A 26718-nucleotide genomic window follows, 5' to 3' on the forward strand; every position below is an offset into this window, starting at 1 on the left:
AATAATAATAATAATAATAATACAATTTTATCCCATGCTTCCTCCAAGGAACTTGAGCCATCACCCATTAGTCAATTGATTGATTGATTTGCCTATCTATAGCCTACTTAGTCCATACCTAAAGTCCACAGGTTAAAATCAATTAAAGGTCACCATAGAATTAATACACACCAGTAAAAAGAAAAAAGAAAAAAAACAGGAATAACAATTGGAATAGAACAACTGGAATAGAAAATGCCTTATCATAGCAGCAAAAAAAAAAAAAACCTGCAGCAGATTAACATATCCAGCAGCAAAATATCAGGTTAAAAATCTAAAAGCAAAGCAAAAGCCAACCAAAGGCTTTCTGAAAGGAGGTCTGTGGCCAATTGCCTGAAGGAGGGACAGGAAACTTGTGACCCTCCAGATATTGCTGAACTCTAATCTCATCATCTCTGACCAATGACTATGCTGACTTGGAATGATGGGAGGTGGCATTCTGAAACATCTGAAGGACCACTGTCTCCCCATTCCTGGTCTAAAGGAATAAAATGTTGGGGGCCTATGAGGATCCTTTTGAGGAGGGATATTCTACACAGTCCTGTTCTCTCCACAAAGAATAGCAGAAAGCTGTTTTACATATGTTAAACCACTGTTAATCACTTCAGGGTGTCTCACTGGAAGAGATTCATACATTAAATAAATAAATGGTGGTGGTGGTGAATTAAAATATTAATTACAGAGTGCATGATTTGTTTTGTTCTTAGCCTCCTTGTGCCTGCATAGCAGAGAAATCCGAACCCAAGCTTTCTCCTGAAAAGTATTTCTCCACTCACCTGGTACTCATTGGGCCAAAACATACTGACGGATAGTTCCACTTGGTGCCACTGCCGCCCATGGGAGCCAGAGACATTCCACACCACACTGCCCAGTGGACCCCCGTTCACCTTCACGTAGACGTTCAGGGTCCCTGGGCTGTGGCCGTCCCGGCTGTACATGAAGTAGCTGAACTGGAGGCAGTGGGTGTCGTTCTCACTGAGCGTCTGGAAGAGGATGTGAGCTTTCTGACCCTGAGCATGTTGAGAGGAGTTGACCATCAGGTAGGACCCTGCAACAAAAAGAGAGGAGAATATTGAGCGTTCCTTCAGCAGCGCATGCATCGGAGACTAGGTTTGTGGTAACAAGTGGTTCATGCGGGTTCCCCATCACTTTGCCTGCTCGTCCCACTTCAAACACCACCAGGTATGTTGCCCATCTGATAAACACATTTACCTTGTCTCATGAGTCAAGGCTAGTTTTTTTAAAAAAAATTATTGAAGAAAAGTAATTTTTAAACAATACAAATTACATATCCAATTACATTTTTTTTCCTCCCATCCCTCCCTCTCCCATCCTCTAAGAAGGACTTCCCTTAGCTCCCCTCTCTGATTTGTTTGTACATATTGTTTACTGCATGTTATAAAATTGTGCATATCTATCATATGTTCTTAACGGGACCCAGGTGGCGCTGTGGTTAAACCACTGAGCCTAGGGCTTGCTGAAGGTCGGCGGTTCGAATCCCTGTGACGGGGTGAGCTCCCGTTGCTTGGTCCCAGCTCCTGCCAACCTAGCAGTTTGAAAGCACGTCAAAATGCAAGTAGATAAATAGGAACCGCTACAGTGGGAAGGTAAACAGCGTTTCCATGTGCTGCTCTGGTTCGCCAGAAACGGCTTTGTCATGCTGGCCACATGACCTGGAAGCTATACGCTGGCTCCCTCGGCCAATAATGCGAGATGAGCGCGCAACCCCAGAGTCGGTCACGACTGGACCTAATGGTCAGGGGTCCCTTTACCTTTACCTATCATATGTTCTACTAATAAATTGTGGGTGTTTATTCAAAACCTGCCAAGGAGTCCAAATCCTTTTGTTGTCTTTTTAAACAATTTGTGAATAGTTCCCATTCTTCTTTGAAGTCACGGTTGTCCTTCTCACGTAGTTTATATGTCAACTTTGCCAACTCAGCATAGCTCATCAGTTTTACTTGCCACTGTTCTTTCGTTGGGATTTCCTCAGTCTTCAAACAGTATTGGTTTCCCCCACAGAATCCTGGGAACTGTAGTTTAATAAGAGTGCTGAGAGTCTCCAAAAAAAACTCTCAGCACTCTTATTAAACTACAGTTCCCAGGATTCTGTGGGGGAAACCAATACTGTTTGAAGACTGTTTGAAGTAGTATAATAGTGCTTTAAATGTACAGTGTGAACGTGACTTCAGTCAGTCTATTGAGTCCTTAAAAATCTGCAACTGCACAGCAGTTGAAGCCTGGCTGACAGGAAGGGGTGGCTTACAGGAAGATGAAGGCAATGGAAGGAGGTAATTTTGGAATCCAGAACAGATGGCACTCCCCCCCCTTGTGCCAAAGCCATTATTAACAACACCATTACCCTAAGTCTGTATTATCAATCACAATGGGGCCAGAAATTGTCATGCAAAATCACCATACAAGGGGGGAAAACCTAGTATAAAAACAACCAATAAAACAGATGTAATGCAAAGCAAGTTGGTGATAGATGCTATCATATGAACAAATTGAGTCTCCTTTTTATGTTCTGAAAATGATTTTGAGTATAATCACTTATAAATGCATCCTATTAATATCAGTCTCTCCCTTACAGCCCAAAATTGGAAGATTAGGTGTTTATGAAATTATAGCAATGTCTTTGATGGCAGCTAGAATTTAATTTGTATCTGTTGCACAAAGGGCTCAAACATCCAGGCCATCTGTATTTTTGGAGGCCTTCATGTAGATCTCTCTCTCTCTCTCTCTCTCTCTCTCTCTCTCTCTCTCTCACACACACACACACACACACACACACACACACACACACAGAGAGAGAGAGAGAGAGAGAGAGAGAGAGAGAGAGAGTCCCACCTTATCAATATTATTGCCACTTGAATCGTAGCCAAATAAACCGTGATAACTATTTACAACTTGCCTGGAAACTCTCTAGCTGCTTCCCTTCAGCTTTTATTGCCTTGACACTCCTATCTCCACCTGGATTTAAGCCATTTAATTTCGAGTTCCGCCTCTTCGAATCATTTAACACATAGCTGCTTCTGACTTTAAGCAGTGCTCAGCAGGCTGTTAGGCAGTTCAGAGGCCATTAGCATAACAAATGCCATCTCATCTCTGAAGCTCAGCTTGGGGGAGAGCCTGGGACAGGGATTTGGCTTCTCCCATCACACCATTTAAGTATCTGCAGAGTGTTTCCCCCACCCCACTCTTCCTTGCACTTTGGGACCTCCACGGCATACCCTCCAACATTTTTGTCCCCAAAACTGGGACATCAGAAGGGTTGTGCCAAAGCGCCTTCCAGTCTGTCAACCTGGCTTGAGTCAAAAGGGGTCGGAAGGTGCTCTGGCGCAACCCTGCTGACAGTTGTTAAGATGGAAGGAAGAAACAACCCCGACCAGAGAAGAATGGCAAATCAAGTTGATGGACTATGCTGAAATGGCAAAACTACCTGTGAAGCTCAGGAATCGATAAGACAAGAAATTTTTTGAAAAAAAGAATGGGAAATGTTTATAATGCATATACAAAATCATTGTAAGCAGGTCAAAACATTAACAGGATTTTAAACACAATTGTAATGTAACAGAATGTATAGATAATTTAGGAAGATGAAAAATTGGAGACTTATTGATATGCAGTTGAAAATACAATCAATAGGACCCATGGAAGGGGGCGGGAGTCAGGAGATTCAGAGCAATCTCGAGAATTAGATTTGGAATTGTTTTTGTTGTGTGTTTATATTTTGGAAAATCAAATAAAAATGTATTTCACAATAAATAAATAAATAAATAAATAAATAAATAAATAAATAAATAACAGTTGTGGGGTATGCCTTGCCTACCAGAGGGTCTGTGGCACATACCCCTCAACAGTCCAGGACATTCCCAACGGGGGGCAGGGGCTGTGCTCTCATGCAGGTCACATGATTCCCACAAGCACATGACCTGGAAGACGTGCATCCCTTTTTTACGCTGGGACACGTCGGAGGGTTTTGTGGCACCATTCACATAACGCAGTACTTAGCTGATCAGGAACCACTGCTCTAAATTATCCCCCCATCACTGGATGGGGAATAAATTGCAAAAAAAAGTATCTAATTGTAACCTGAATACAACACACCCAATGTGTCCTGTGGATTTAAAATCACATGTTAGGTCTCATCTGCACTGCACGGTATCATATCAGTCATGGCTTCCCCCAAAGAAGCCTGGGGTGCAGTTTGTTAAGGGTGCTGGGAGATTTTAGGAGACAGTCAAACACCTGGGAATTGTAGCTCTGTGAGGAGACTAGAGGTCTCCTCTCATAACTCTTAACAAACTACGCTTCCCAGCACAGGGGAAGCCATCGCTGTTTAAAGAAGTATGATACCGCTTTGAATGTTCAGTGCAGATGGGGCCTTTAAAGGCACCTTACTCAGACACACATGGTCGGAATAACCTGAAAATGCAACAGACAATCAATCAACCAACCAACCAACCAATGTAAGCCCTGGATTCTGTAAGTTAAATAAAATGATCCCATTTATACAAATCTAGAAATGCTTTCTTGACAGTACTCTTTTAATTTTTAATTGCATTTACTCATTTGATTCATTTAATTTCCATGAAGCCACATGGACGCAGGTTTGTGTTTTGTTTTTCAAAGAATCATTCCCTGGACAAATTTCAGTTCTGACCGAATGAAAACAGAGCAATTAAACCAGCGTGATCAAATGCAGGCCAACAAAGACGTGCTCTGTCCCTGCCTTCTACTGGATGAGGGAAGAATTGCTGGCTATTGTGGCACAAATTCTGCCTGCCAAGATGTTCCCGTTCTAAGCTGGTGGCACAAGAAGCGACATGTTTTGAAGTCTGTTCGGAGGCTCCACATTCAGAGTCCAAACGTAGTCCTAAGATAGAATCACAGCTGGGAGGAAAACCTTGCATCATTCCTGAACCAGCATCTGCTTTCATACTTATTTGCTGTTGGGTCGGGTTCATGCTGTGCCACTCATCCTGGCAATTTCATCAGCTTCTCTCTCTTCCAAGGGCTGACGGGGGTGGGGAGGGTAGCAGAAGCCAGCACAGAAAAGCCCAGAAGGCGAGGGAAATAGCAGGAATGGAGATGAGAAGAGAGGGTAGGGGTTTTTTTGTTTTGTCCGTTTCTCAACTCAATGCATTGAATCCAAAGCCCAAGGGAAGATGTTCTTTAATTCATAGCAGAGAGAGAGAGAGAAGCAGATGAGGGGAAAACAGCCAAGGAGGTTCCTGCTGGATTTTGGCAAAAACATAGGGAGGGAGGAAGCTGCATTATACTGAGTCATATCATTAGTCTTTCTAGCTCAGTATTGTCTTAACTGAGAGGGGGGTTTGTGCAAAGGACCTTCTGAGCCCTAGCTGGAGCTGCTGCAGCCCTGCTCCCATCTTTTGTCTTGCATTTCTTTAATTTATTTACAACTCATATTGGGGGCTAAAAGCAGCAGCAGCATTAGCAGAGACTTGTCAGGATCAGAGAATATCCAAAGCATGTGTGGAAACAACTGTCCTTTTTCTGAAGGCTGGGAGAGAAGAGGCAAAAGGAGTTTCCCGGGAGAGGGAGTTTCCAGATCCTATGCACCACCACCAAGCAGGCCCTGTCCCATGTACACACCAGGTGAACTTCAGATGGCGGTGAAATGGGCGAGCAGCAGAACGCACAAGCAAACAACGCACAAGTAACAATCAATAGGTATGGGTCTGCCAATACTTGGTGATCCCCATTCCAGTGGCAGAAACAGGAATATCATCAACAGAACTCATGATTTCCCTTGATCTCTCCCCCTGAACCTCCTGTTTTAATTGCTGCTGCTTCACTTTAACATTTAATTGCTAATTATTTCCTTGTATTTCGAATGCCGTTAGCCCCCTTGAGCACTACTTTGGTAAGTGGAAAGGTGGTACAGTGGTACCTCGGGTTAAGTACTTAATTGGTTCTGGAAGTCCATACTTAACCTGAAGCGTACTTAACCTGAAGCGAACTTTCCCATTGAAAGTAATGGAAAGTGGATTAATCCGTTCCAGACGGGTCCGCGGAGTACTTTAATTGAAAGTACTCAAACCGAAGTGTGCTTAAACCGAAGTATGACTGTATATAAAATAAGTAAGAGGAGGAAGAGGAAGATTTAGTCACAACGGCTATACGATGAGAGACAGCAAACCATTGAATTCTGGTTGCTGGGGAACAGCAGCAAAATAGGGTGGTTGCCAGGGGCGGCCCACCCACCCCATTTTGCCACCTGAGGAGAAATGAGAAGGGGCTGCCGCTCATCTGACCCTGCTGTAAGCCTTGGTTACTGAGGTTGTGCAGCAGCACAACTCTGGTGGCAGCAGGGCTGCTCTACAATATCCCACCACCCAAGGCAGCTGCTTCAGCCCATGGACTAGCCAGCCCTGATGATTGCCCTCATGTCCTGCTTTGGGGCTCCCCGCTGGCATCTGGTTGACTGCTGTGAATAATAGGATGCTGGACTAGATAGGCCTCTGGACTTACACATTTATGGGAGTCTGATTCTGGATGGTCCAGTTCCAACTTCAACCCTATATTCATTGGAACATTCAGTGGTTTCCACTGCTCTTGTCGCCATCTTCCACATTCCCACTCCCCACCAAGCTTCGCTGCCTCAGAGCCGACATCCCTCTAATATTTTAAAGAGAAAAAGCACTTATTCAGTGGAACTCAGCCACATGCTGACTGATATGTCGATTCCCTTTTCGCCTCCAATTCTTCTCCCCTTGTGTCAAATTATTAATGTGCTAATGAGGTTGGGTCCACTTGGCCCAGGAAGCGCTTTTCTCAACACCACCACTTTGAGTTTGCTCCTTCATCTGAACTGCAGCCAAGAGCCGTCTTTAGAAAGCCATCCTTTGCACAGTCCAATCTCCTAGGGCCTCATTTATTAATGACGAATATTTCCTCCTCGCAATGCCAGCCAAGGATGAGACAAAAATTAAACTGCTGCAGGGGACCTCAGAGTGATGATATCCTGCCTCAGCCAGTGGAGCAGGGAGAATGAAATTCTCTGGATGTCAGGTAGCTTTCAGTTCTCTCAAATCCATAGGGCTTTTTAAAAGAAATACCTTAAGGGTGGGGATCCTTTGACCCCCTTCAGCCCCAACAAGCATGGCCAATGGCCAGGGATGATGGGAGTTCAGTAGCATCTGCAGCTCTGTTTGAATAGTTCTTAAGGTGTCTTCATTGTTTTTTATTGTTTAACCACTTGTTGTTTGCCTCCCTGGGCTCCTTTGGGAGGAAGGTTAGGATATAAATTTAATTCACCATCATCTTGTGGAACTTCATCCCCACAGAAGTGTGTCTCGCTCCTTCATTTTACACCTTTCAGTGAATACTGAAGACATAACCCTTGCTTTTAATGCTTGAGGTGCGTATTCCTAAAACCCACCTTATTTCTGCCATTTTAAATTGTTTTAAACTGTTTCCATGTTCTGTAATATTGTGTTTTAACTGTTGCAACCCGCCCTGAGACCTGAGGGCAAAGGGTAGGTAATAAATGGTTGTTGCTGTTAAATATAGGCATCTCCCCACATATGCATCTTAGACTCACGCGCAACAAAGGGCTGGGAAATAAATAAATAGATTTAAATTGCAAACGGGAGTGAAAAGGATAAAAACAGCCAGAAAAGAGCAGGAAAGCTGCAGTCAGTGACGCATCCTGCAACTTTAAGTGTTTCAAAGCACTCCAGATTTTGCCAAGCGAGTGTTCCCTTCCCCATCATGGAGGTGTAATGATGAAACCGCATGCGGTGTCACCTAATTATCTTGTAGCTGGAATTTCAGTTGATACAGTGTTTTTTTTCCCCTCACTTGACCTCTTTCGGCTTCTACAAGCAATTTCAGCTAGTGCACACCTATTAAGGGTACAGGACCCCTATCCTTCTTTGGTTATCCTAATGGGGAATGTGGCACCCGTTGGGTTTCTACTTCTCTGGAATCTAATTAAAGGCATAAAGTCTTCATCGGGATATTATTCAAAGGGGTGGCCTACAAAAGGAAGAAAAAATGACCTCGGGGGCCGTAATTCTCAAATTCCACCTGCCCAATTGGGTTGTTAAGAGATCACAGCAAAGTGGTTTCACACTCAATTATTCACCCCACGCGGAGGTCATCTAACATTTCCACTGGTCTTATCGTGTGACATAATCCGCCAATATAGAATAGGGTTGGTCAGCCTTTTTTGTCTGCCGAGGGTCATATTTAGCAAGAAGTGGGCAGTCAGGGGGTAACATGTCAATTGTTGTTTAGTCGTTTAGTCGTGTCCGACTCTTTGTGACCCCATGGGCCAGAGCACGCCAGGCACTCCTGTCTTCCACTGCCTCCTGCAGCTTGGTCAAACTCATGTTAGTATCTTTGAGAACACTGTCCACCCATCTCGTCCTCTGTCGTCCCCTTCTCCTTGTGCCCCCCCATCTTTCCCAACATCAGGGTCTTTTCCAGGGAGTCTTCTCTTCTCATGAGGTGGCCAAAGTATTGGAGCCTCGGCTTCAGGATCTGTCCTTCCAGTGAGCACTCAGGGCTGATTTCCTTCAGAATTGATAGGTTTGATCTTCTTGCAGTCCATGGGACTCTCAAGAGTCTCCTCCAGCACCATAATTCAAAAGCATCAATTCTTCGGCGATCAGCCTTCTTTCATGGTCCAGCTCTCACTTCCATACATCACTACTGGGAAAACCATAGCTTTAACTATATGGACCTTTGTCGGCAAGGTGATGTCTCCACTTTTTAAGATGCTGTCTAGGTTTGTCATTGCTTTTCTCCCAAGAAGCAGGCGTCTTTTAATTTTGTGACTGCTGTCACCATCTGCAGTGATCATGGAACCCAAGAAAGTAAAATCTCTCACTGCCTCCGTTTCTTCCCCTTCTATTTGCCAGGAGGTGATGGGACCAGTGGCCATGATCTTAGTTTTTTTTGATGTTGAGCTTCAGACCATATTTTGCGCTCTCCTCTTTCACCCTCATTAAAAGGTTCTTTAATTCTTCCTGACTTTCTGCCATCAAACTTGTGTCATCTGCATATCTGAGGTTGTTGATATTTCTTCTGGCAATATTAATTCCACCTTGGGATTCAAACAGTCCAGCCTTTTGCGTGATGAATTCAGGGGCATGCAAAAAGGAGGGGAAGGGAGGGTTGCAGGGTCAGCAGGGGGGTAGAGGTAGTTCAGTTTTAGTTTTGGATGGAAGCAGTTCAGTTTTCCAAGCCCAGTTCTGGGGGTAGCACTGGGTTGTTCACCCCATCACTGATTTAGTTCTTAAGGGACCACCAAACCAAAAGGAAGAAGAAGAAGAAGAAGAAGAAGAAGAAGAAGAAGAAGAAGAAGAAGAAGAAGAAGAAGAAGAGTTTGAGGAGTAGTAGTAGTTTGAGGAGTAGTTTGGATTTGATATCCCGCTTTATCACTACCCTAAGGAGTCTCAAAGCAGCTAACAATCTCCTTTCCCTTCCTCCCCCACAACAAACACTCTGTGAGGTGAGTGAGGCTGAGAGACTTCAGAGAAGTGTGACTAGCCCAAGGTCACCCAGTAGCTGCATGTGGAGGAGCGGAGACACGAACCCGGTTTCCCAGATTACAAGTCTACCACTCTTAACCACTACACCACACTGGCTCATTCCAAGGCATAAAGGATGTGCACCTATCTATCTCTATCCATGAGAGCACTCAATACAGCAACAGGAGGGAAAACCTAATCAAAAAGTAGAAAGTGGTGGCTGAGCTGCGTCAGGATGAAATCCAACTTCAGAGTGTTAACAGACTTCATAGGCTGAGGGATGGAGGCCCAGAAGAGGCAAATGAGTGTCACTCCAAAGCAATTGCTGTTATACTGCAGCTCCCTGGTGAGAAAAACTGAAAAGGCTTCTAGCTTGGCTGTGAAGCATCACAAGGAAGTGCTAATGCTTTTTAGCAAAAGTCCAGCACAGGCCAAAATAAATAAAATAAAATAAAAACCCTCCCAAGCCTCCCGGGGGGAGGGTCCATCTTTGCTGCTGCTTCCAATCAAGCTGGCCCATTGGCCTGTTGGGCAAAATTAGAACAATACAGGAGATTGAGGGATGTTCAAAGCGAGCAACATTCAGAAATGTGTGTCTTGCCTTCAACATCCCTTCAAGGACTTCCAGTGTGCCAGACAGTCACATTGCATTCATTTCAGGAGATGCACACACACTGTGCTCTCCGATACCTCACTTATTCCGCTTCTGACTTCTTTGCCATTTTAATGAAGGTCTTCCAAACAGGAGACATTTCTCTGCTTTTTTTTTTGTGTCTGAAGACAAGAAAGTAGTGGCCAAAAGCATCAAGATAATCTGGGACTGTCCCACCCCCTGCCAAAAAAACCAACAACAACCAATGGGGGGGGGGTCCAAAACAATGAATTGAAGCTCTCAATCCATGCCACTGAAATCTTCATGAAGTTAAGTCTTACTGAACTCAGAAGCCATTGAAAAATGAGCAACCTGCGGTATGGGCTGTTTACTGTAAACTGGATTTCCAGTGATGAGATTTTAATCTGTGTTCACATACAACATCATCTGAAATTAGGGTTCCTACATCAGGAGCATCCCAGACCCTGAGATTTCAGGGTTCAGACCTGAGACCTAGGGACAGCCCCCCATTACATCATGGGGGCAGGCTCCATTCATCAATGGGAACAGGCCCTGGAGATGGAGGTAAATTGGGGAGCTGAGGAGGGCAAAGTGTGTCAGAGTGTCAGTGCTATAATTTGCAGACAGCTCCCGCTAGGCTGGAACTTACAAGCTACATGCACAGTAATCTTAATAATTTAATGATTATTACTATTAAAGGCAAACCTGGAGACTGCAGATCAGCCCTGGAAGTCTGGTAGCCCTATCCAAAATGCATATGCATCTTGCACTTTGTTACAAAATGCTATGGTTTTGATGTGTTATTTCTCCATCCAGCTTCACATTGATTAGAGTCTGTAAGCTCTCCCTAACTCGGTTCTAGCTATGAACACCTTCGCACTAAGCAAAGGCACCCCTGCCCTGTCAATGCCACCTGGAGCGAACACAAATGGAAATAAATGCAGGCGTGCTGATGTGAACAGCCAAGGAGGGGAAGAGCTGTGAAATGCACAGGGAAAACACTCTTTCACTGAGCTCTAAGGGGGTAATGTGAACACACTCATTATAAGTAAATTGTATCCTCTGCAGCAAACATGTACAGGTTCTACATCCCACAGATGCCACTATGTAGTTTGAAGTTGGTGTTTTTTGCCTCACCACTGCCAACATGTAAAGAACTTTGTGCTATCTTCCAAGGCTGCAGACCATGTGAGATAGACCAGGGAAAAGTCCAACCCTGCCCAGTCATACTGCCACCACCCCTGCAGTCCCCCAGTCCTGAGCCAGGGAAAACTCAGGTTGTTTCTAGATGTCCTTGGGAACTGCAAAGACAAGAGTCAGACAGTCCACTCGCTGTTTTCGGAGCTCCAAGCCCACAAATTCCAACTCTACAATGCCATGATTCTACAATTCTAAATTACTCAGTAGTGCAGGCATCCCCAAACTGCGGCCCTCCAGATGTTTTGGCCTACAACTCCCATGATCCCTAGCTAACAGGACCAGTGGTCAGGGATGATGGGAATTGTAGTCCAAAACATCTGGAGGGCCGAAGTTTGGGGATGCCTGCAGTAGTGTATGGCCAAGCAGCGAGGTACCAGATTCAGAGCCAAGCTTGCGACAAGAAGCCACATAAGGAATAAACGCAACACTATATGAAGGAGGCGATAAACATAGAATAAGAACCTTTTACCAATAAAAGGCTGTTAAGAAAGACTAACAGAGTAAAAACACCTTTGGAACTTCAAGTGCAGAATAAAATAACAAAGCTAGCTTGCCTCACCCAGCAATTAGGGTGTGGCAACCAACCATTAGAGTTGCGGAACCCACCAGGAACTGCATCAAGGCACACACGCTGCCTGCAATTCACAATCCTTCATTCAAACGGAGGCCATTAGACACAGGCCAGAGACTAGTTTTTATACATAAAGGCCTGGATACAGAAGGGTAATTTTCCTTTGGCCAGTCAGGGCCTAGAGGCCTATTTCCCCAGCTGGAGAGGCTGGAAGGCCATCCAGCTCCCCGGTGGATTCCTACGGCCACAGTGACCTTGATGCAATCTTGCATCGGACACTCACACGGGTGGTGAGATGGACTAATTATGTATATTGAACTCTTTTGCCACAGGAAGAAAGAAACCTAGCAAGCTGCCTTGTTCTGTGTCAGACCATTGGTCCATCTTGCTCAGAATTGTCTGCACCAGCTCTCCATGGCTTCGGGTCAGAAAGGCTCTCTCAGCCCTACCCAGAGATACTGAGGATTGCACCTGGGATCTTCTGGGGATGTTTGAAGTCCCGTATCTAGCACATCAAGGTGACAATCCTTCTCCTGCCACACTAGCTCTCACTTGCAGTGTGCACGCATGCGCACATGTGCATTTAGAAGGGAGGAGCATCCAAACATATCGCAACATTCCACTTGCTATCCAAAGTGGCGCAATCCAAAGAGCACTGCATCCTGTCAGGGCTAAACAAGATCTGACATGGAAAATCCACGAAGATCTCCCATGATTGGATCGGCAGCTGCAGGGGGTGGGGGATCGGATTGGGCCCATGGCTAAGGCGGAGGAAGGGTTTAATCTTTTTATGTGCATCGTTTCTCGATTTAAAGCAAGCCCGTTCCCAAGCTGCTAGGGGCAAAATGACAGGTGCATGCATTGCATTCCTCTTTTCTTTTTCTTTTTCTTTTTCTTCTCCTTCTCCTTCTCCTTCTCCTTCTGCTCCTTCTCTTTCTTCCAGTTAGGGAGGTGGCTTAAATTGGGAACATGGCACAGGGAGAAAGTTAATACCTTACACACACACACACACACACACACACACACACACATTTCAGTTCCACATCCCCAGCTCAAATCAAAGAAAAATATGTCAGTAGATCTAATCACTGGCTTTCCACATCACATCTAGTTCACTTCTTATCTGACAAAGGCATTCCCCTGGTCCTGCACATCCCACAAATGGAAAAGGGACTGATCTTGCAGATAACTAGTTCTTCCCTCTAACTCCACGCTGGGAGAACGATTTTGGAAAGAAGCAGTGGCACTTCTGCCATCTCTGGCTGTGAAGAGAGTTCATTAATAGCCAAATCAATACACTGCTTCCTTTGTTCCAGAGTGTTCACCCAGCTCGATACAATTTGAGGGCAGTTTTAATTGACACTCAGCAACAGGGACCAGTCACTCTCTGTTCCCTGTGCTCCATTTGCTCGGGGTGAGGGGAGGGGTGCTGTGCATGTGTTTACCAGTGCCACTCACTGAGGACCAGTAACTCCTGCCACGTAAACACAGATTTAGGTCTCTCTTTTTTAGATCAGGACGATTGGTGTCCTCTGCTGAAGCACCATGGGGACTGGCTGACCCTCTGGAAAGTGAATGAGGTTATAAGGAGGCTTTTGGTTTTGTTTGAAGCAAGGTAGCAGAGAGTAGGTACAGAGAATCATTGGCACTCCTGATGTTGCCATACTACAACTCCCACCAGCCCCATTGTGCCTGAAGGATGATGGGTGATGTACTTCAGACAAGGATAGCCAAAGGTTCTCAATACCTGGTACAGAGTAAGTCAAAGCAGTGGTGTAGAATCGAGGGTTCCAGGGGGGCTTGGGGCCCAGGCACTTAATTTTGGAGGGAGCATAAACCAGGCACACACACCCCACAGGCACCCACAGCCCAGTGGCCATGTCGGCTGGCCGGGCTCCTCCCTGTGTGGGCAGGCAGGCAGCTCAGTGCATCCCTGATGGTGGGAATAGGGGCTGGGCTGGCACACACACACACCTGCCCAACACACACACACACACACACACACACACACACACACACACACACACACACACACCTGCCCAGCACACACATGCAACCAACTCCCTCAACCATTCCTAATAACCATTTCCAGACCCTTTATCATCTTGTTCACCGTCCTCCACACATTATCCATTATGTTCACATTAAGCAGTACAGAATTTGTCATCAGCATCCCAGAGTTTTACGAGTTGCATCTGTGTGGTCACATTTTCAACATGGAATACACATGCTTGTGCATATATATTTTTCATCTGCAAAATTCAGAGAAGTGTGTAATCCATCAATACCTGCATTCGAATACATATATAAGTCCAGGACCTGCTCAGTTCATTTTGAAATGCAGACTCAACGAATTTACTCTCCACTCCTACAAGTTTCTTGATTCAGTATTGCAGGCATGTTGCGTTGTGTCATGAAACACTGCTGGGGTGAAAAGCACCAAGACACAACATCTTCCAACCCCACATAGTAAATCAATAACTCTGTTAGGATGCCTTCCAGGATTCATTGAATTATAAAATTGTAGAGTTGGTATCCCATCTAGTCAATGCAGGAACCACAGCTTAAAAAAAAAATTCCTGACTAATGGTCATCTAACTTCTGATTAAAAACCTCCAATGAAGGAGAACCCACCACCTTCTGAGGTAGTCCTTCCACTGTCAAACAGCTCTTACCTTCAGATATTGCCATTTCTATCAGGAGAGTGTTTCCCATGAAAACGCCACAGCAAAAAGCAGTATCAAAAGTGCCATTCATAACAGAGGAGAAATGTGTGCAGAGGATCCCATCTCTAGTTTTTGAGGGGGGGATAGAAAGAAGAGGGCTCCGAACGAAAGCAAATTAACTAGGACATTTCACCAAAGCCACTTAGAAACAAAAACAGAAGGAGTGAAGGAAGCTCAGGCTTCAGTCAAATTGTAATGCCAGTGCGAGTCATGCCCTGTGTAAATAAAATTTGCTTCTTTCCCCCCCTCCCCCTCATGCACATTGCCAGAAATCTGCTGTGTAGCAAATCTCTTTCAATGCCACAGAATGTGCTGCTGTGAAAATCCTCTACTGAGCCCATTAGCAAGGTCTTCCCTCCCATAGCAAGCAGTTTGAAAAGGGTCAGGTTTCTGGCAACAGGGAGCTCACAAGCGCTACTGGAGATGTCACCAAAGCTTGAGAGTAAGTGGGCCAGAGGAGCAGCAGGTTCCAATGACAAGGCCAGTGGACAATGGGGGTGAGGGCACATAGCAGGCGTGGAGAACAAGCGTTTGGAGCTGACTGACAAGCTTTGCAGAAAGGGAGCCAAGCCAGAGCCTGCGAGATGGCCAAGTGTGCTCCATCGCTCTTTCATGCAGAGCTCGCCACTTGAATTACGAAAGGGGAATGGCTGCCCCTCCCATCACATGTGTAGTGCCATATCTCATTGCAAGGTCCCTTTAAAAACAAAGCACTCAGGCATGGAATGATGGATCATTATAACCTAATGCAAATCTATATTTGGTTGTGCAATGGGTAAATTATCACTACTGTACTTGCCAAATCATGGTCTGCAAGTAGTTGCCAAATTAGGATCTGAAACCCAATGGTCATCTAGTTCAACTCTCTGCAATGGCTTGGGATGTTGTGCTGCAGGGCCGGCCCTACCATTAGGCAGAGCTGTCACATACAGTATCTGCCCACCCTTGGAGAGTCCCATGCCCTTAGCCTTTAGATAAGCTGAAGTAGCTAACTAGCAAAGCTTTCCCATGAAGAAAGTGTACTTGCCTGTGCTTCATTCTGATGGGATTTTCCCTGACATAGAATACTTCAGTCAAAAAGGACTTGAGAAATTGTCATCATAAAAAGTAATGTGCTTCAGGCTGTCAAACAGTATTTACATAATAACAAGATATGGTGTGGATGCACATTAAAATATAGAGTATATATACAGATACAGATGTAGCAAAAACAAATTTCGAAAGCTTGCTTAAGAGTCTTAAAGAGCTTGCCTTGCTTTAAAAGATTTCACTCAAAAGGATTCTTCATAGCTGTCCAAGTGGAAACGAGAAGAGTTGAATACATACCACCATACTTTGAAAGTTTATGAATTGTCCCTGGGAACTATAGTTTGTAAAGGGTGCTTAGAATTTGTAGCTCTGTGGTGGGTAAACTACAGTTCCCATTATTCTCAAGGGGAGGATGGAAGTTAAATGCTTAGGGTTTTAAGTGTGCTTTAAATGTATTCAGTGGCAGCACCAGAAAAAATGTAGGGGAGCACAGAAGGGGGCAAAGTGTATTTCTAGGTGGGTGACCTGTGTCCCCCCTGTTAAGGTCTCTGAAGGAAAAATAAATGTTAACAATGAGTCCAGCAATGGTGGGGGTGAGCTCCTTTTTGGGGGTGGGGGGTGCTTGCCTCCCCCAATGCCACTCATGAATGTATGGTGCATATGCAAGCCAAGAAGCCTAGTAAGGAGCTTTCCTGACCCCAGAGTCAGGGAGGTTTTGTTGGGAAGATACAGATTTCTAAAGAACTTATATATAACAGTTCACAAAGGATGGAATGAAGTTCAGCATTCTTTAGCTTTTAATTTTACCAAAATGCATGGGTGAGATCTGGATGTAATATTTCCCAGCAATTTAATAATAATAATAATAATAATAATAATAATAATAATAATAATAATAATAATACAACTGAATACAGCTTAATATGAGAATAAGTTGATCTTTGCATGCTTCAACATTCTGCTGCAAATAAATGGGCAATAATTATGAGGCAGGCAAGAATTTTGCAAAGATCAGGAAAGGAAAGCAGTAGGAACACTTAAGCAAGGGGTCAAGGGCTTCGGGTGGGGGGGGATGAATCCATCTTCCTCTACTATCCATGAGATTACTGTCTCAGGTCAAGGGGCAAAGTGGCACCAAGGTGCTGGATGGCAGAGTTCCATGTGTTGCTTCACTGACCCTGAACCCCCTACTGTAGGCTGGTGCCCCCAGATGAGCAGCATATGGTCCCACCACCACATTTGAAGCAAGGTTCAAATGCCAGCCTGGAAGGCACCTGTATGTGGAATGGGATGGTGACTATCTTATCCTTCACCTCAAGAAGCAAATGCCCTTTGTTGCTCTGCCTGTTTGGGTACAGCATCCTGTGGTTTTTCCGAGGGAAGACAAGGAAAAGAGGCAAACCATGGTTTGCTTGTATAGCGCAGAACAAAAAAAAAAGCATGGCTAAACTACGGTTAGCACAAACTGCAGTTTCTTAGGCAACAACCAACTCCTAGCCTGTAGTTGCAAGGATGTGTTGCGGACCATAGTCCAAATGAAAACTAGTCCTGGGCAGATGCATGAATGATCTTGGTGGAGCTGCTCCTTGTGGTAAGCCAGGGAAGAGCCACTAGAGAAGAAACAAGTCCACAGTGCTGGGGGGCGGGCGGGGGTTGGGGTTGGGATGGAAGTCAATCAATGACGATGATGTTTCTCCAAATGCACAACATGATATTTTCACAACAACTTAAGAGGATGTTCTCACTTTGGCAAAGGAAAAATGAAGAAAAGCTTTCATTAAAAAAAGAAAACAACCCTCTCAGCCCTGCCTTTAATACACAAAAATGTTCCATACTTCAACTTCAACACCTTTATTGGCATATATAAAACAATAGAATCATGCAAACCATCTATTTATAAAATGATTCTAAAACACACAATGAATAGGGGGAAAGGGGTGAAGGATAGGGAATCCTCAGGTGTCTCTTTTCGGTAGGCCAGATGTACTGGATTTGATTTCAAAAATCCTGGTCAGGTATTGCACCATAATTCTAGTGAGTACAGGAGAGTCGTCCCTCAACAGGAACTGGACCACGTGATGTTTATTGGAAGGGGCCCTGAGCCACAAAAAGGGCATCAAAGGGCCAACATGGAAGATGTTAGAAAGAGGGCATTCCAGAATCATGTGGTCCACAGAGTCTGGCACATTTTGGCCACAGGGGCAGAGTCTGTTCTGATAGGGGATGCCCTTAAGCCTTCCAAATAACAAAGAAGACGCAAAGGCGTTTAAGCGGGCCAACATAAATGCTCTACGATGTGATGGCGTGGTCAAATCATACAAGTAGTTAGGCATCATTCCATGATGGGGTTGCAGCCCCAGATAGGCAGGGGAACATACAGAGGGCTGAAAAGGATAGAGTTTTTGAAATTCATTATCTAGCAGCCTCTGCGTAATAAGTGCAAAAATGTGTGATTCCTCAAATGGCAAGAGGGAATCCACAGTAAAGCCTATTTGCCTAAGTTTAAGAATAATATCAGAAAACCAAATAAAATTATGTTTGTCCTTTAATAGAAATGATAGTAAGCTTTCTGACTCTGTGTTAAAATGAATTTTCAGCCAGTATTTAAAAGTGATAATCCAACCCCTTGTTTCAAGAAGGTGCTGGACCCTCTGCCAATCTCAGCACCCGAGTGGGTCTGTAGGGCAGGAAGTGGGTCTGTAGGGCAGTTTCAGAGCTCTTTATCCCTATGACAAGAGAAGAGGTCAAACAAACTTGCAGCTCCCACATTTCTTTAGGGGTAGTCACAACTGTTTAAAGTGGTATAATGGTGTTTAAAATGCATAGTGTGGCTGTAACCTCGGTCGATTATTTCCCTAAACTTAAAGTTCCATCCTACGAGTTTCTAGATTTAACTACTGGCCACTAAAAATACATACAAACATGATATTGAGGGGGATAAAATAATTGCATCGTGGTGGAAGGCCCCACAGAGAATAGAATGCCCCAATGGTGGATTGTACTACATGGAGTTCCCCATGTTTAGACATCTCTCTCTCTATCTATCTATCTATCTATCTATCTCTTTGATTCTTTCATTCTCTCTCTCCCTCTGCCCTTGGGAGGAACTTTGCCTGCCCCCCTACAACCCAGCACCTGCACCTTGTCACTCAATTAGCTAATGCCTTTCTCTCCAGAGACAAGTCATCCCCCCCCCCGGCCATTTATCTATCTAGGAATCTAGTCTTGCAGCTGCCAACTGAAGAAGAAAATTCACAGATGGATGAGCAAAGATACAAGGAAGCTCCGGCAGACTCTCCAAAGCTGTGCTTAAGAAACATTTTACAATAGAGAAAATATGGGTTAGTGGGAAACTCCTTCACAGTCCTCCATAGATTCACAGCCCCGAGGATTTTAGAATGCTTGAGGAATTTGACCATCATGAATTTCTATTCCAAATGACCTGATCTACACCTTCCAGATTCATGTGCAGATAAGAATTTTGCTAACTACTGGCCTCCCTCTGTCTTTAGATGTTGAGTCACAGCTCTAAGCAGTTTATACTTCTCAGAAAATACCAGTTTGCTTTTGAGAGAAAAAGTATGTATTTTGAAATGAATTTTTAGGGGGCTCTAAATTCACAGATTAATGTTGAAACTGAATGAAATGAGATTATATGGAGAGTGGGAATGAGAAGGTGACATGGATTAGGGGGGAAGAGAAAGATTTGCTCATTCTATATCCAGTACGCTAAAATAATGCCATTGCAAAAAGCTGGATAACATTTTGATCCTATGAGATCCAAGGCTCAGTAGCAACTAGTAAGATGACCCTGTTCATTCAAGGGTTTCTGCTTAAGCAAACTGGGATGTCTGATCTTTCCTTGCCAAGCTCCATTTGCCTACCTCAATGGCTGGGAACCAATGGTTGGGTCAGAAACCTATCTCCCCACCCCAGAGGCTCAAATTTAACAGGTGGGTGGGCACTTGACTATCATGACTTCAAAGCAGAGCTACGCATAAAGGGCATGTCCCCCAGGACTACTAGGGCACAGTCAACACACAGAGAATATCAAGCAATAATAAAAAAAAATCCCCCAGGGTCTCAAAGTCACACACTCTTTCCTGTCTCACAAGCATTGTTATTTGAATTCTCTGGTAAATCAGGTCTTTGGAGCAAGTGAGATCTGCAACAAAATGATGCACATTCTAACAGGAGTGCTCCTCCTCAGGGCCTCAGCCAGCCATGCCCTCCTTCGGGATATTCCATCTGCTCCACCAAAACGGTTTTCCATTTCATCTTTTCCAGTAACATTTCATACCAAGCCTGTTCAACCCTTATTGGGCTGTGTTTTGTTTTTCTTGACGGGTAGGTGTACTGTATTTATATTGGTACCACTGCAAACGTTGCTGATTCTACCAGCATTCTGATATCTCCCACTTGTTTCTCAGTGGTCTCATTTTGGATCCATTTCTGTCTGCACTGACTGCGCCAGTTCTTGTTTACAGGGAGTGATGGCATCTAAGCTATAATTGCATCTAACCACCGAAGAAGATAGAGAGGACCGATCTTTGTTAGGTGGTTTTTTAAAGAAGAGAGATGTGGCCCTCGGGTTCAAGTCACTTCAGAAAATTAAAAGTATTGAATCAATAAAGCTCTGACATTTCTCTCTCGAAACACTGGAATCATGTCATTGATTCTGCCTCATAATGTAAAGGGGTCAAGCAGCATAAAACATGGAGCCTGCAAGCCATCCATCAAGCACTAGTAATGCTGTTTTCATTCTACATGCTGCCCTGAATCCAGATGGTCTTGCCCTTGCAAAATGAGCTTGGAGATGGATGCTCCACCGCCGTAGCAATGAAAGGTAGACCATTTGCTAACCAGGTTTGCAGCATTGACGTTCCTCTCCAGAATCCTCACCCAACAGAGGGTTAAATGTGGACAAGTTGCAGGATTCTGGAGATTAAGCTTAAAGGTTCAGTGGAAACAATCATTTAAACAAAGTGGTGCCAAATGACAAATATTGCAACACTAAAAAATGAGAATTGCAGCCGGAATTCACTAAAGAATTTTTTATTTTGCAAAACTAAAGAATGAGAATTGCAGCCGGATGGGGTGGGGGTGGGGACTGTTGAAACCCCCATGCGAATGTGCACAGCTTACTGAAAGCACTGCAGTTTTGGGGGTTGTCAGACCCTCCACATTCAATCTCATTATTGCCATCGAGATATGTTGAAGCGATCCAAGAAACAATCTTATGTGCGCAAAGGAGGTGCCATTAAATAGAAATAACTACTCCGTGATTTCTAAGTTGCACAAAGCACATTTGGATTCACTACCAGCTACTAGCTATGTGCTTTCCTAATGCCTGGATCCAGTACACTGTACCCAACAGAGGCCACAATCAAATGCCAAAAGTAGGGACGGGGAAACACGTGGACCTCTGAGGTGTTGGATGATGAGAGCTGTAGAACAGCATCACCTTTAGGTTTCCCATCCCTGGACTACTAAGGAAAAGTGGAGCAGTAATGAGGAATAATAGTTCTCCATCCTTTGTATTTCCACTCTCCAGTTTCTAAATATAGGGGTCTTGGACAATGACGGCTCTAGAGATTTTACTGTCTGAACCACAACCCAAATGATGCCCTCTCCACTGCAACTTGAGCCAGCACTTTAAAAAGTCCTGCTGCAGCATTTGGACGTAAATTCCTGCCCTCATCTGTTCTCACCCATGTGGTGGTGCCTGAAAGAGGTTGCTTCGCCCTGCTAAATAGCAGGGTTGAGAAAGCTCTTGGCTATTATTGATCCATTTTATTATTTCACCTTCAACTATTTTTGCCAGCAGATTTGGTAAGCACCCTTTCAAGACTCAGAGATTGAAACAAACTCTCATGAGTTCTTTTAGTGTAGTTTTTATTAGGGGTCCTAGAGAAGACATAATTCACCCTCTTATGAGGTGGCTTCCTTGTCAATCTTTAGAGACCCCCCTGAGCATCTTCGGGGGGGGGGGGAACGGGACAATACATTGATTACAGAAAAGGTGGCAAGACATCTAAATGTTGATATCACCATAGCTGCCAAGTTATCCCTTTTTTTAAGGGATTTTCCCTTATGCTGAATAGGCTTCCTCGCGAGAAAAGGGAAAACTTGGCAGCTATGATATCACTTAGAGCTACTATGAATGTTAGCTGTCAGCTTTTTGTTTTAAAAAAGTAACAATAATTGTTATTGTGGCTGTGATTTTGGTCAGTTTGCCATAATAAACACTTCTAACTAATTACAGGTAGGTAGCCATGTTGGTCTGCCGTAGTCGAAACAAAATTTAAAAAATTCCTTCCAGTAGCACCTTAGAGACCAACTAAGTTTGTTATTGGTATGAGCTTTTGTGTGCATGCATACTTCTTCAGATACACTGAAACAGAAGTCACCAGACCCTTATATATAGTGAGGGGGTGGAGAGGGTTATTATCAGCCAATCACCCATTCCCACCACCCTTCTGAGGAATACCCCTCCCCACCCTCTCACTATATATAAGGGTCTGGCGACTTCTGTTTCAGTGTATCTGAAGAAGTGTGCATGCACACAAAAGCTCATACCAATGACAAATGACAAACTTAGTTGGTCTCTAAGGTGCTACTGGAAGGAATTTTTTAAATTTTGTTTTGACTTCTAACTAAATAATGCCTCATTTTTCCATCTCTGTATCCTAGTTCTCCACGACAGAGCAAAAGTGTTTGGTTTTAATATTAGAAGGAATGCATCGCTTGGAGAGCACCGAGCATCTCACTGAGACTTAACAAGTTACAGTGAATACAAGATACCCTAATTACATCTGCTTCTAATTACATCCACAATTCAAGGTGCTGGTTATGAGCTATAAAGCCCTGTATTGTATGGCTCAGGTCCAGGCTACCTGAAGGACCATATTCTCCCATATGATCCTACCCAGACTCCGAGTTCTTCTGGGGAGGTCCTTCTCCCAGGCCCACCACCCTCACAGGCACATTTGGCGGGGATGCGGGGGAGGGCCTTCTCAGTGGATGCTGCCAGAACTTTGCAACTTCCATCCTAGAGAGTCTAGACTGGCTCCTTTCCTTGCTGTCCCCTTCTGAGCAGGTGAAGACCATTTTATTTCAACAAGCTTTTGGGAACTCGCTGTTTTTAAGGAAAGGGCCCTGAATAGTGTGCCACATTGCGGAATTTCTTTTTACTGTCTCTCTCTCTCTGTGTGCGCGCTGATTTAATGCCATAGATAGTTTAATTACTTTTTAACAATAACCTTTTATCTGTATTGGTTTTAATTTTTGTGAGCTACTTTGAATCCCGATTCTGGGGGAAAGGTGGGAAATAAATATATAAAGACATGGGACAAGTTAGAACTGAGGTACAGTTCAGATGATATGGCTGCCATCCAGGCTACGTTGTGCTCGTGCCAGAAATCCCAAAGCCAGCCCATGGATTGGGAGCTCTTTAATTAGAATTATAGGCAGTGTGGAAGTCCTGGAATGTGCTTCACATATGTCCAACATCTCATTTACATCAGACCCGAACCGGTCTGCTCACTTTTCCCTTCACTTCTCTGTTCCCCGTAAGAACATTTGCAATACACATGGGTTGAGGGCTGAGGGGTTTCTTTCACTACAAAGGCCTGCTTTATGTTCTGCATATGAAAATGTAGCCACTTATAAATCACCCCTTTAAAGTAAAGAGGGGAGATGGAGTGAGCAAGAGTTAAAGTCAGAAAGAGAAATTATCTTTATGAAGTGAAGAGAGAGAAGGAAACACAAACCGAACAGCACCTCCTTCTCACCCTACACTGTGAAAAAATAAAACAATATGTGAAAGGAAGCTGTAGGAGTGATGGCTAGCAGCCAATCTCTGTTCAAATAAATTCAGTGCTCTCTGGAATTGGCAGAGATCCAATAAAAACTCATTTTAATCTAAGACCACGAGTCTCCGATGCAAAGCGCTCCCGAGAGAGGCCACAGCAATGTGAAATATTATTCATCTACCTAATGACTGAGATAGACTGGGGAGGACTGATAAAGCTGCAGCAGTGGCCTCCAACCTTCCTTGTCCACTCTCAGCAAACAAGCCAAGAGGCAGGAAATGAGGATAAACCCCAAAAGCAAACCATATAAATTCATGGTCTCTCCAAGTGACAGAAAACCTGGCTGCATGATACTGATGGAGCAAGTGCTAACAAAACCCCAAGGATCTTCAATGACACAACACCCCAGGTTTTATGTTTTGTTTTTCTTCCCCAGTTCTCAAAGTTTGAGAGGGGAAATGAGGGTGGCTTCCGTGGCCTGGAATGGAATGCTCCTAAAATGCAGACATTGCAGCTGAGCATGACCACCAAGAAGGGGAGAGTCATAAGGAGAGAGATATTATGGCAAACCAAAAACACTCACAAAAGGAAGAGATGGAAGGAGGTTTCACCCATGAGGTCTGGATCAACTTTATCTGAAATGGTCTCCAAAATGGAACACAAAATGTGCATTGGCTACAATGGGCATCTGGTTGCTTTCCCAAAATCTTTATTTCATTGTCTTTGTACAGGATACAAAAAGCACAGGTGAAGTTCAGGTGTGCCAGAGTTATTTGTGTAAACATCCACAGGCAATTAATCTTAAGGTAGAAGCGTAGAAAGCTGCTCTATACTGAATCAAAGCATTGGTCTGTGTAGCTGAATATCATCCATCCTGACTAACAACAGATCTCTGAAGTTTCAGACTGGTGATATTTCTGGCCAGGGAGTGAGTGAGTGAGTGAGTGAGTGAGTTAGTTAGTTAGTTGGTTGGTTAGTTAGTTAGTTAGTTAGTTAGTTTAAAATTATACACCGCTTGATTTATATTTTAAGAACCTCAAAGTGGTTTCCAAAAAGATAAGCCAATAAAATCAATACAACAATCTGAAGCTTGCTTTGGAAGGAGCTCTCCGTGGTCCTGACTATCTGGTGCTGAACCAGAAGCTTGTTACACCTAGACAGAATATTTACTTCTATGGGCTCCAGCCCAGAGCCAGAAAAGTGCTAACGATAGAATTCCCATTCTCTTTTCAATTTCTAAGCTTATTAACAAAACTAGGTTGTGTGGCCTTTTGTCTGGAATTCCAGTTTAAGCCAAAATCTGTAGTCATTTCAATCCAGACCTGTCTTTTTAAATTATTAGGAGGGGGAGTATTTATTTACTGGTTTTTCAAGCCAAAGTGCCCTTTCCACCAGCTTACAGAGTTATTAAGACACTAACACAGAGAAAATATGTTTAAGGTATTTTGTGGCAATGATTCCAGTTGGCACTATCTCAAGGCACTCAAGCCTTGCATTATAAGCAGTGCTAGATTATCATCTAGAAGCCAATATTGAGATCCTGCCAGCATCTCTTTAAGAAAGATCAGCCATTTTTTGCATGTGAAATTCAAATTCCTGTGGTAATTCCATAATTACTTTAAAACTCGGGGGCGGGGGGAGAAGAACCAAAAACAATTATCTTGTCAACAATTCAGATGGGGATAAACAGCTATTTTACAAGCTCATGCTCTGTGTAATATTTTGATTTCAGGGACAAAAATGAGAGGTTGACTTTATTTGGAAAAAATAAGGCCACTTGGGTTCTGTACTTTGGAGTACTGTGGTTGCTTGCTGAGATATTGCTGAGTGGTACACAGCAACCAAACAGGAGTCAGAGCTGAGAGTTGAAACTAAGAAGGAGAGCTCAGGGGCAGAGAACAAACTGATACCCAGAGCCAGCAAAAACCATTGTTTCTAAAGCAAAGTCCCAGCCTAGACAGAAACCTAGACATGGAGTTTCTGAGGAGGCGTTCACAAGTGAAGTTACATTACCACTGGGCCTCTGACATGACACTTCTGAATATCTGCAATCTGACATGTGTATTGAGGTTCATTTTATATTCATTTGGGACCCAGCTGGATAATAGATATGAATTCATATTTAATGCTCAGTGATAAAATGCTGTGTTTTGCCAGGGAGCATCTGAATTTTTAGTTTATTCTGGTTTTACATAATTTATTTTTAAACTTACATAACTTATTTTATTTCATTTTAATCATTTTCATATTTGTTACGGGTAATAATCTCCTTTTATTTATTTTTTTAAGGGGCAAGTTACGATCTGCCAAGGAAACTCAGCATTCTGAATTTGTTTGTGTTGTAGTTTGTGTCCAAGCTACCGTAATGTCTGTATCTGCTATGTTGCCTTGCACTTTCATAAATTCTGTTTTGTAATGGTCCAATGACTACCGGTAGAAACGAATGAATCTGAACCTATTGAATGCTTGGGGAGTTGCTTCCTGTTCCCTTGTTCTCAAGTAGGCACGTGGGCGGATGCTTTGCTGAAGCATCCTTTGATGTACCACAAGTCAGCTGACTTGCAGAAGCATCAGGTTGGCAGCCTCGGAAAGAAGCAGAGGAAGCACTGTTCTGCTGCTGGGCTAAGCTAGGAAGCAGGTGTTGTAACCAGTTCATCTCAACATTTTCAAGCACTTATGTTGCCCAAGGTTGGTAATTACCCAGCTTTGAATGTGAAATCTGCCCCACTGGCAATGCTTGGATGCATTACAAATCAAGCATCCTTTTCACTGCAAGGGATTTGGCGTGTTTTGTGGTGGGGAGGATACTGCCTTGTCTCTTAAAATATCTTTATTTGAATGATGTTGCTGGACTACAGCTCCCATCAGCTACAAAGCTACAATTCCTAGAGTTGCTTGGGAAGAGGGGATAATTATTAAACTGCTCCAAAAATTGTAGCTCTTGGAGGGTAATCATAGAATCTTAAGAGTTGGAAGGGACCCCAAGGGTTATCTAGTCCAACCCCTTGCAACACAGGAATCTGAGCTAAAGCTTCATGGGATAACAACAAAATTCATAGCTGGATCTTAACTAGGGATGAAGCTTTCGACCTAGCACAATCTAAGGCAGCTAAAATCTCCACGTGGCTTCCCCACGTGAAGGCAGTTAGATCTCTGGCCCACTATTTGTGTGATTTAACAAACCCCAAGCTAAGAAGGGCTTTCACACTAGCCCGATTCC

At 43.9% G+C, this 26718-nt stretch overlaps 1 protein-coding gene across 5 annotated transcripts in view; it reads right to left on the reverse strand.

Moving 5' to 3' along the window:
- The window catches only part of PTPRU (protein tyrosine phosphatase receptor type U), a 359555-nt gene that overhangs the window by 189204 nt on the left and 143633 nt on the right, over window positions 1-26718 (reverse strand). For all 5 annotated transcript variants that reach the window (XM_035119522.2, XM_035119521.2, XM_060275729.1 and 2 more), the window contains one exon: window positions 816-1087. In XM_035119522.2, the coding sequence (XP_034975413.2) occupies window positions 816-1087 (272 nt within the window). The remainder of the gene's footprint in view (window positions 1-815; window positions 1088-26718) is intronic.

This window comes from Zootoca vivipara, chromosome 6 (assembly GCF_963506605.1).
Source record: "Zootoca vivipara chromosome 6, rZooViv1.1, whole genome shotgun sequence".
Classification (NCBI taxonomy): domain Eukaryota; kingdom Metazoa; phylum Chordata; class Lepidosauria; order Squamata; family Lacertidae; genus Zootoca; species Zootoca vivipara.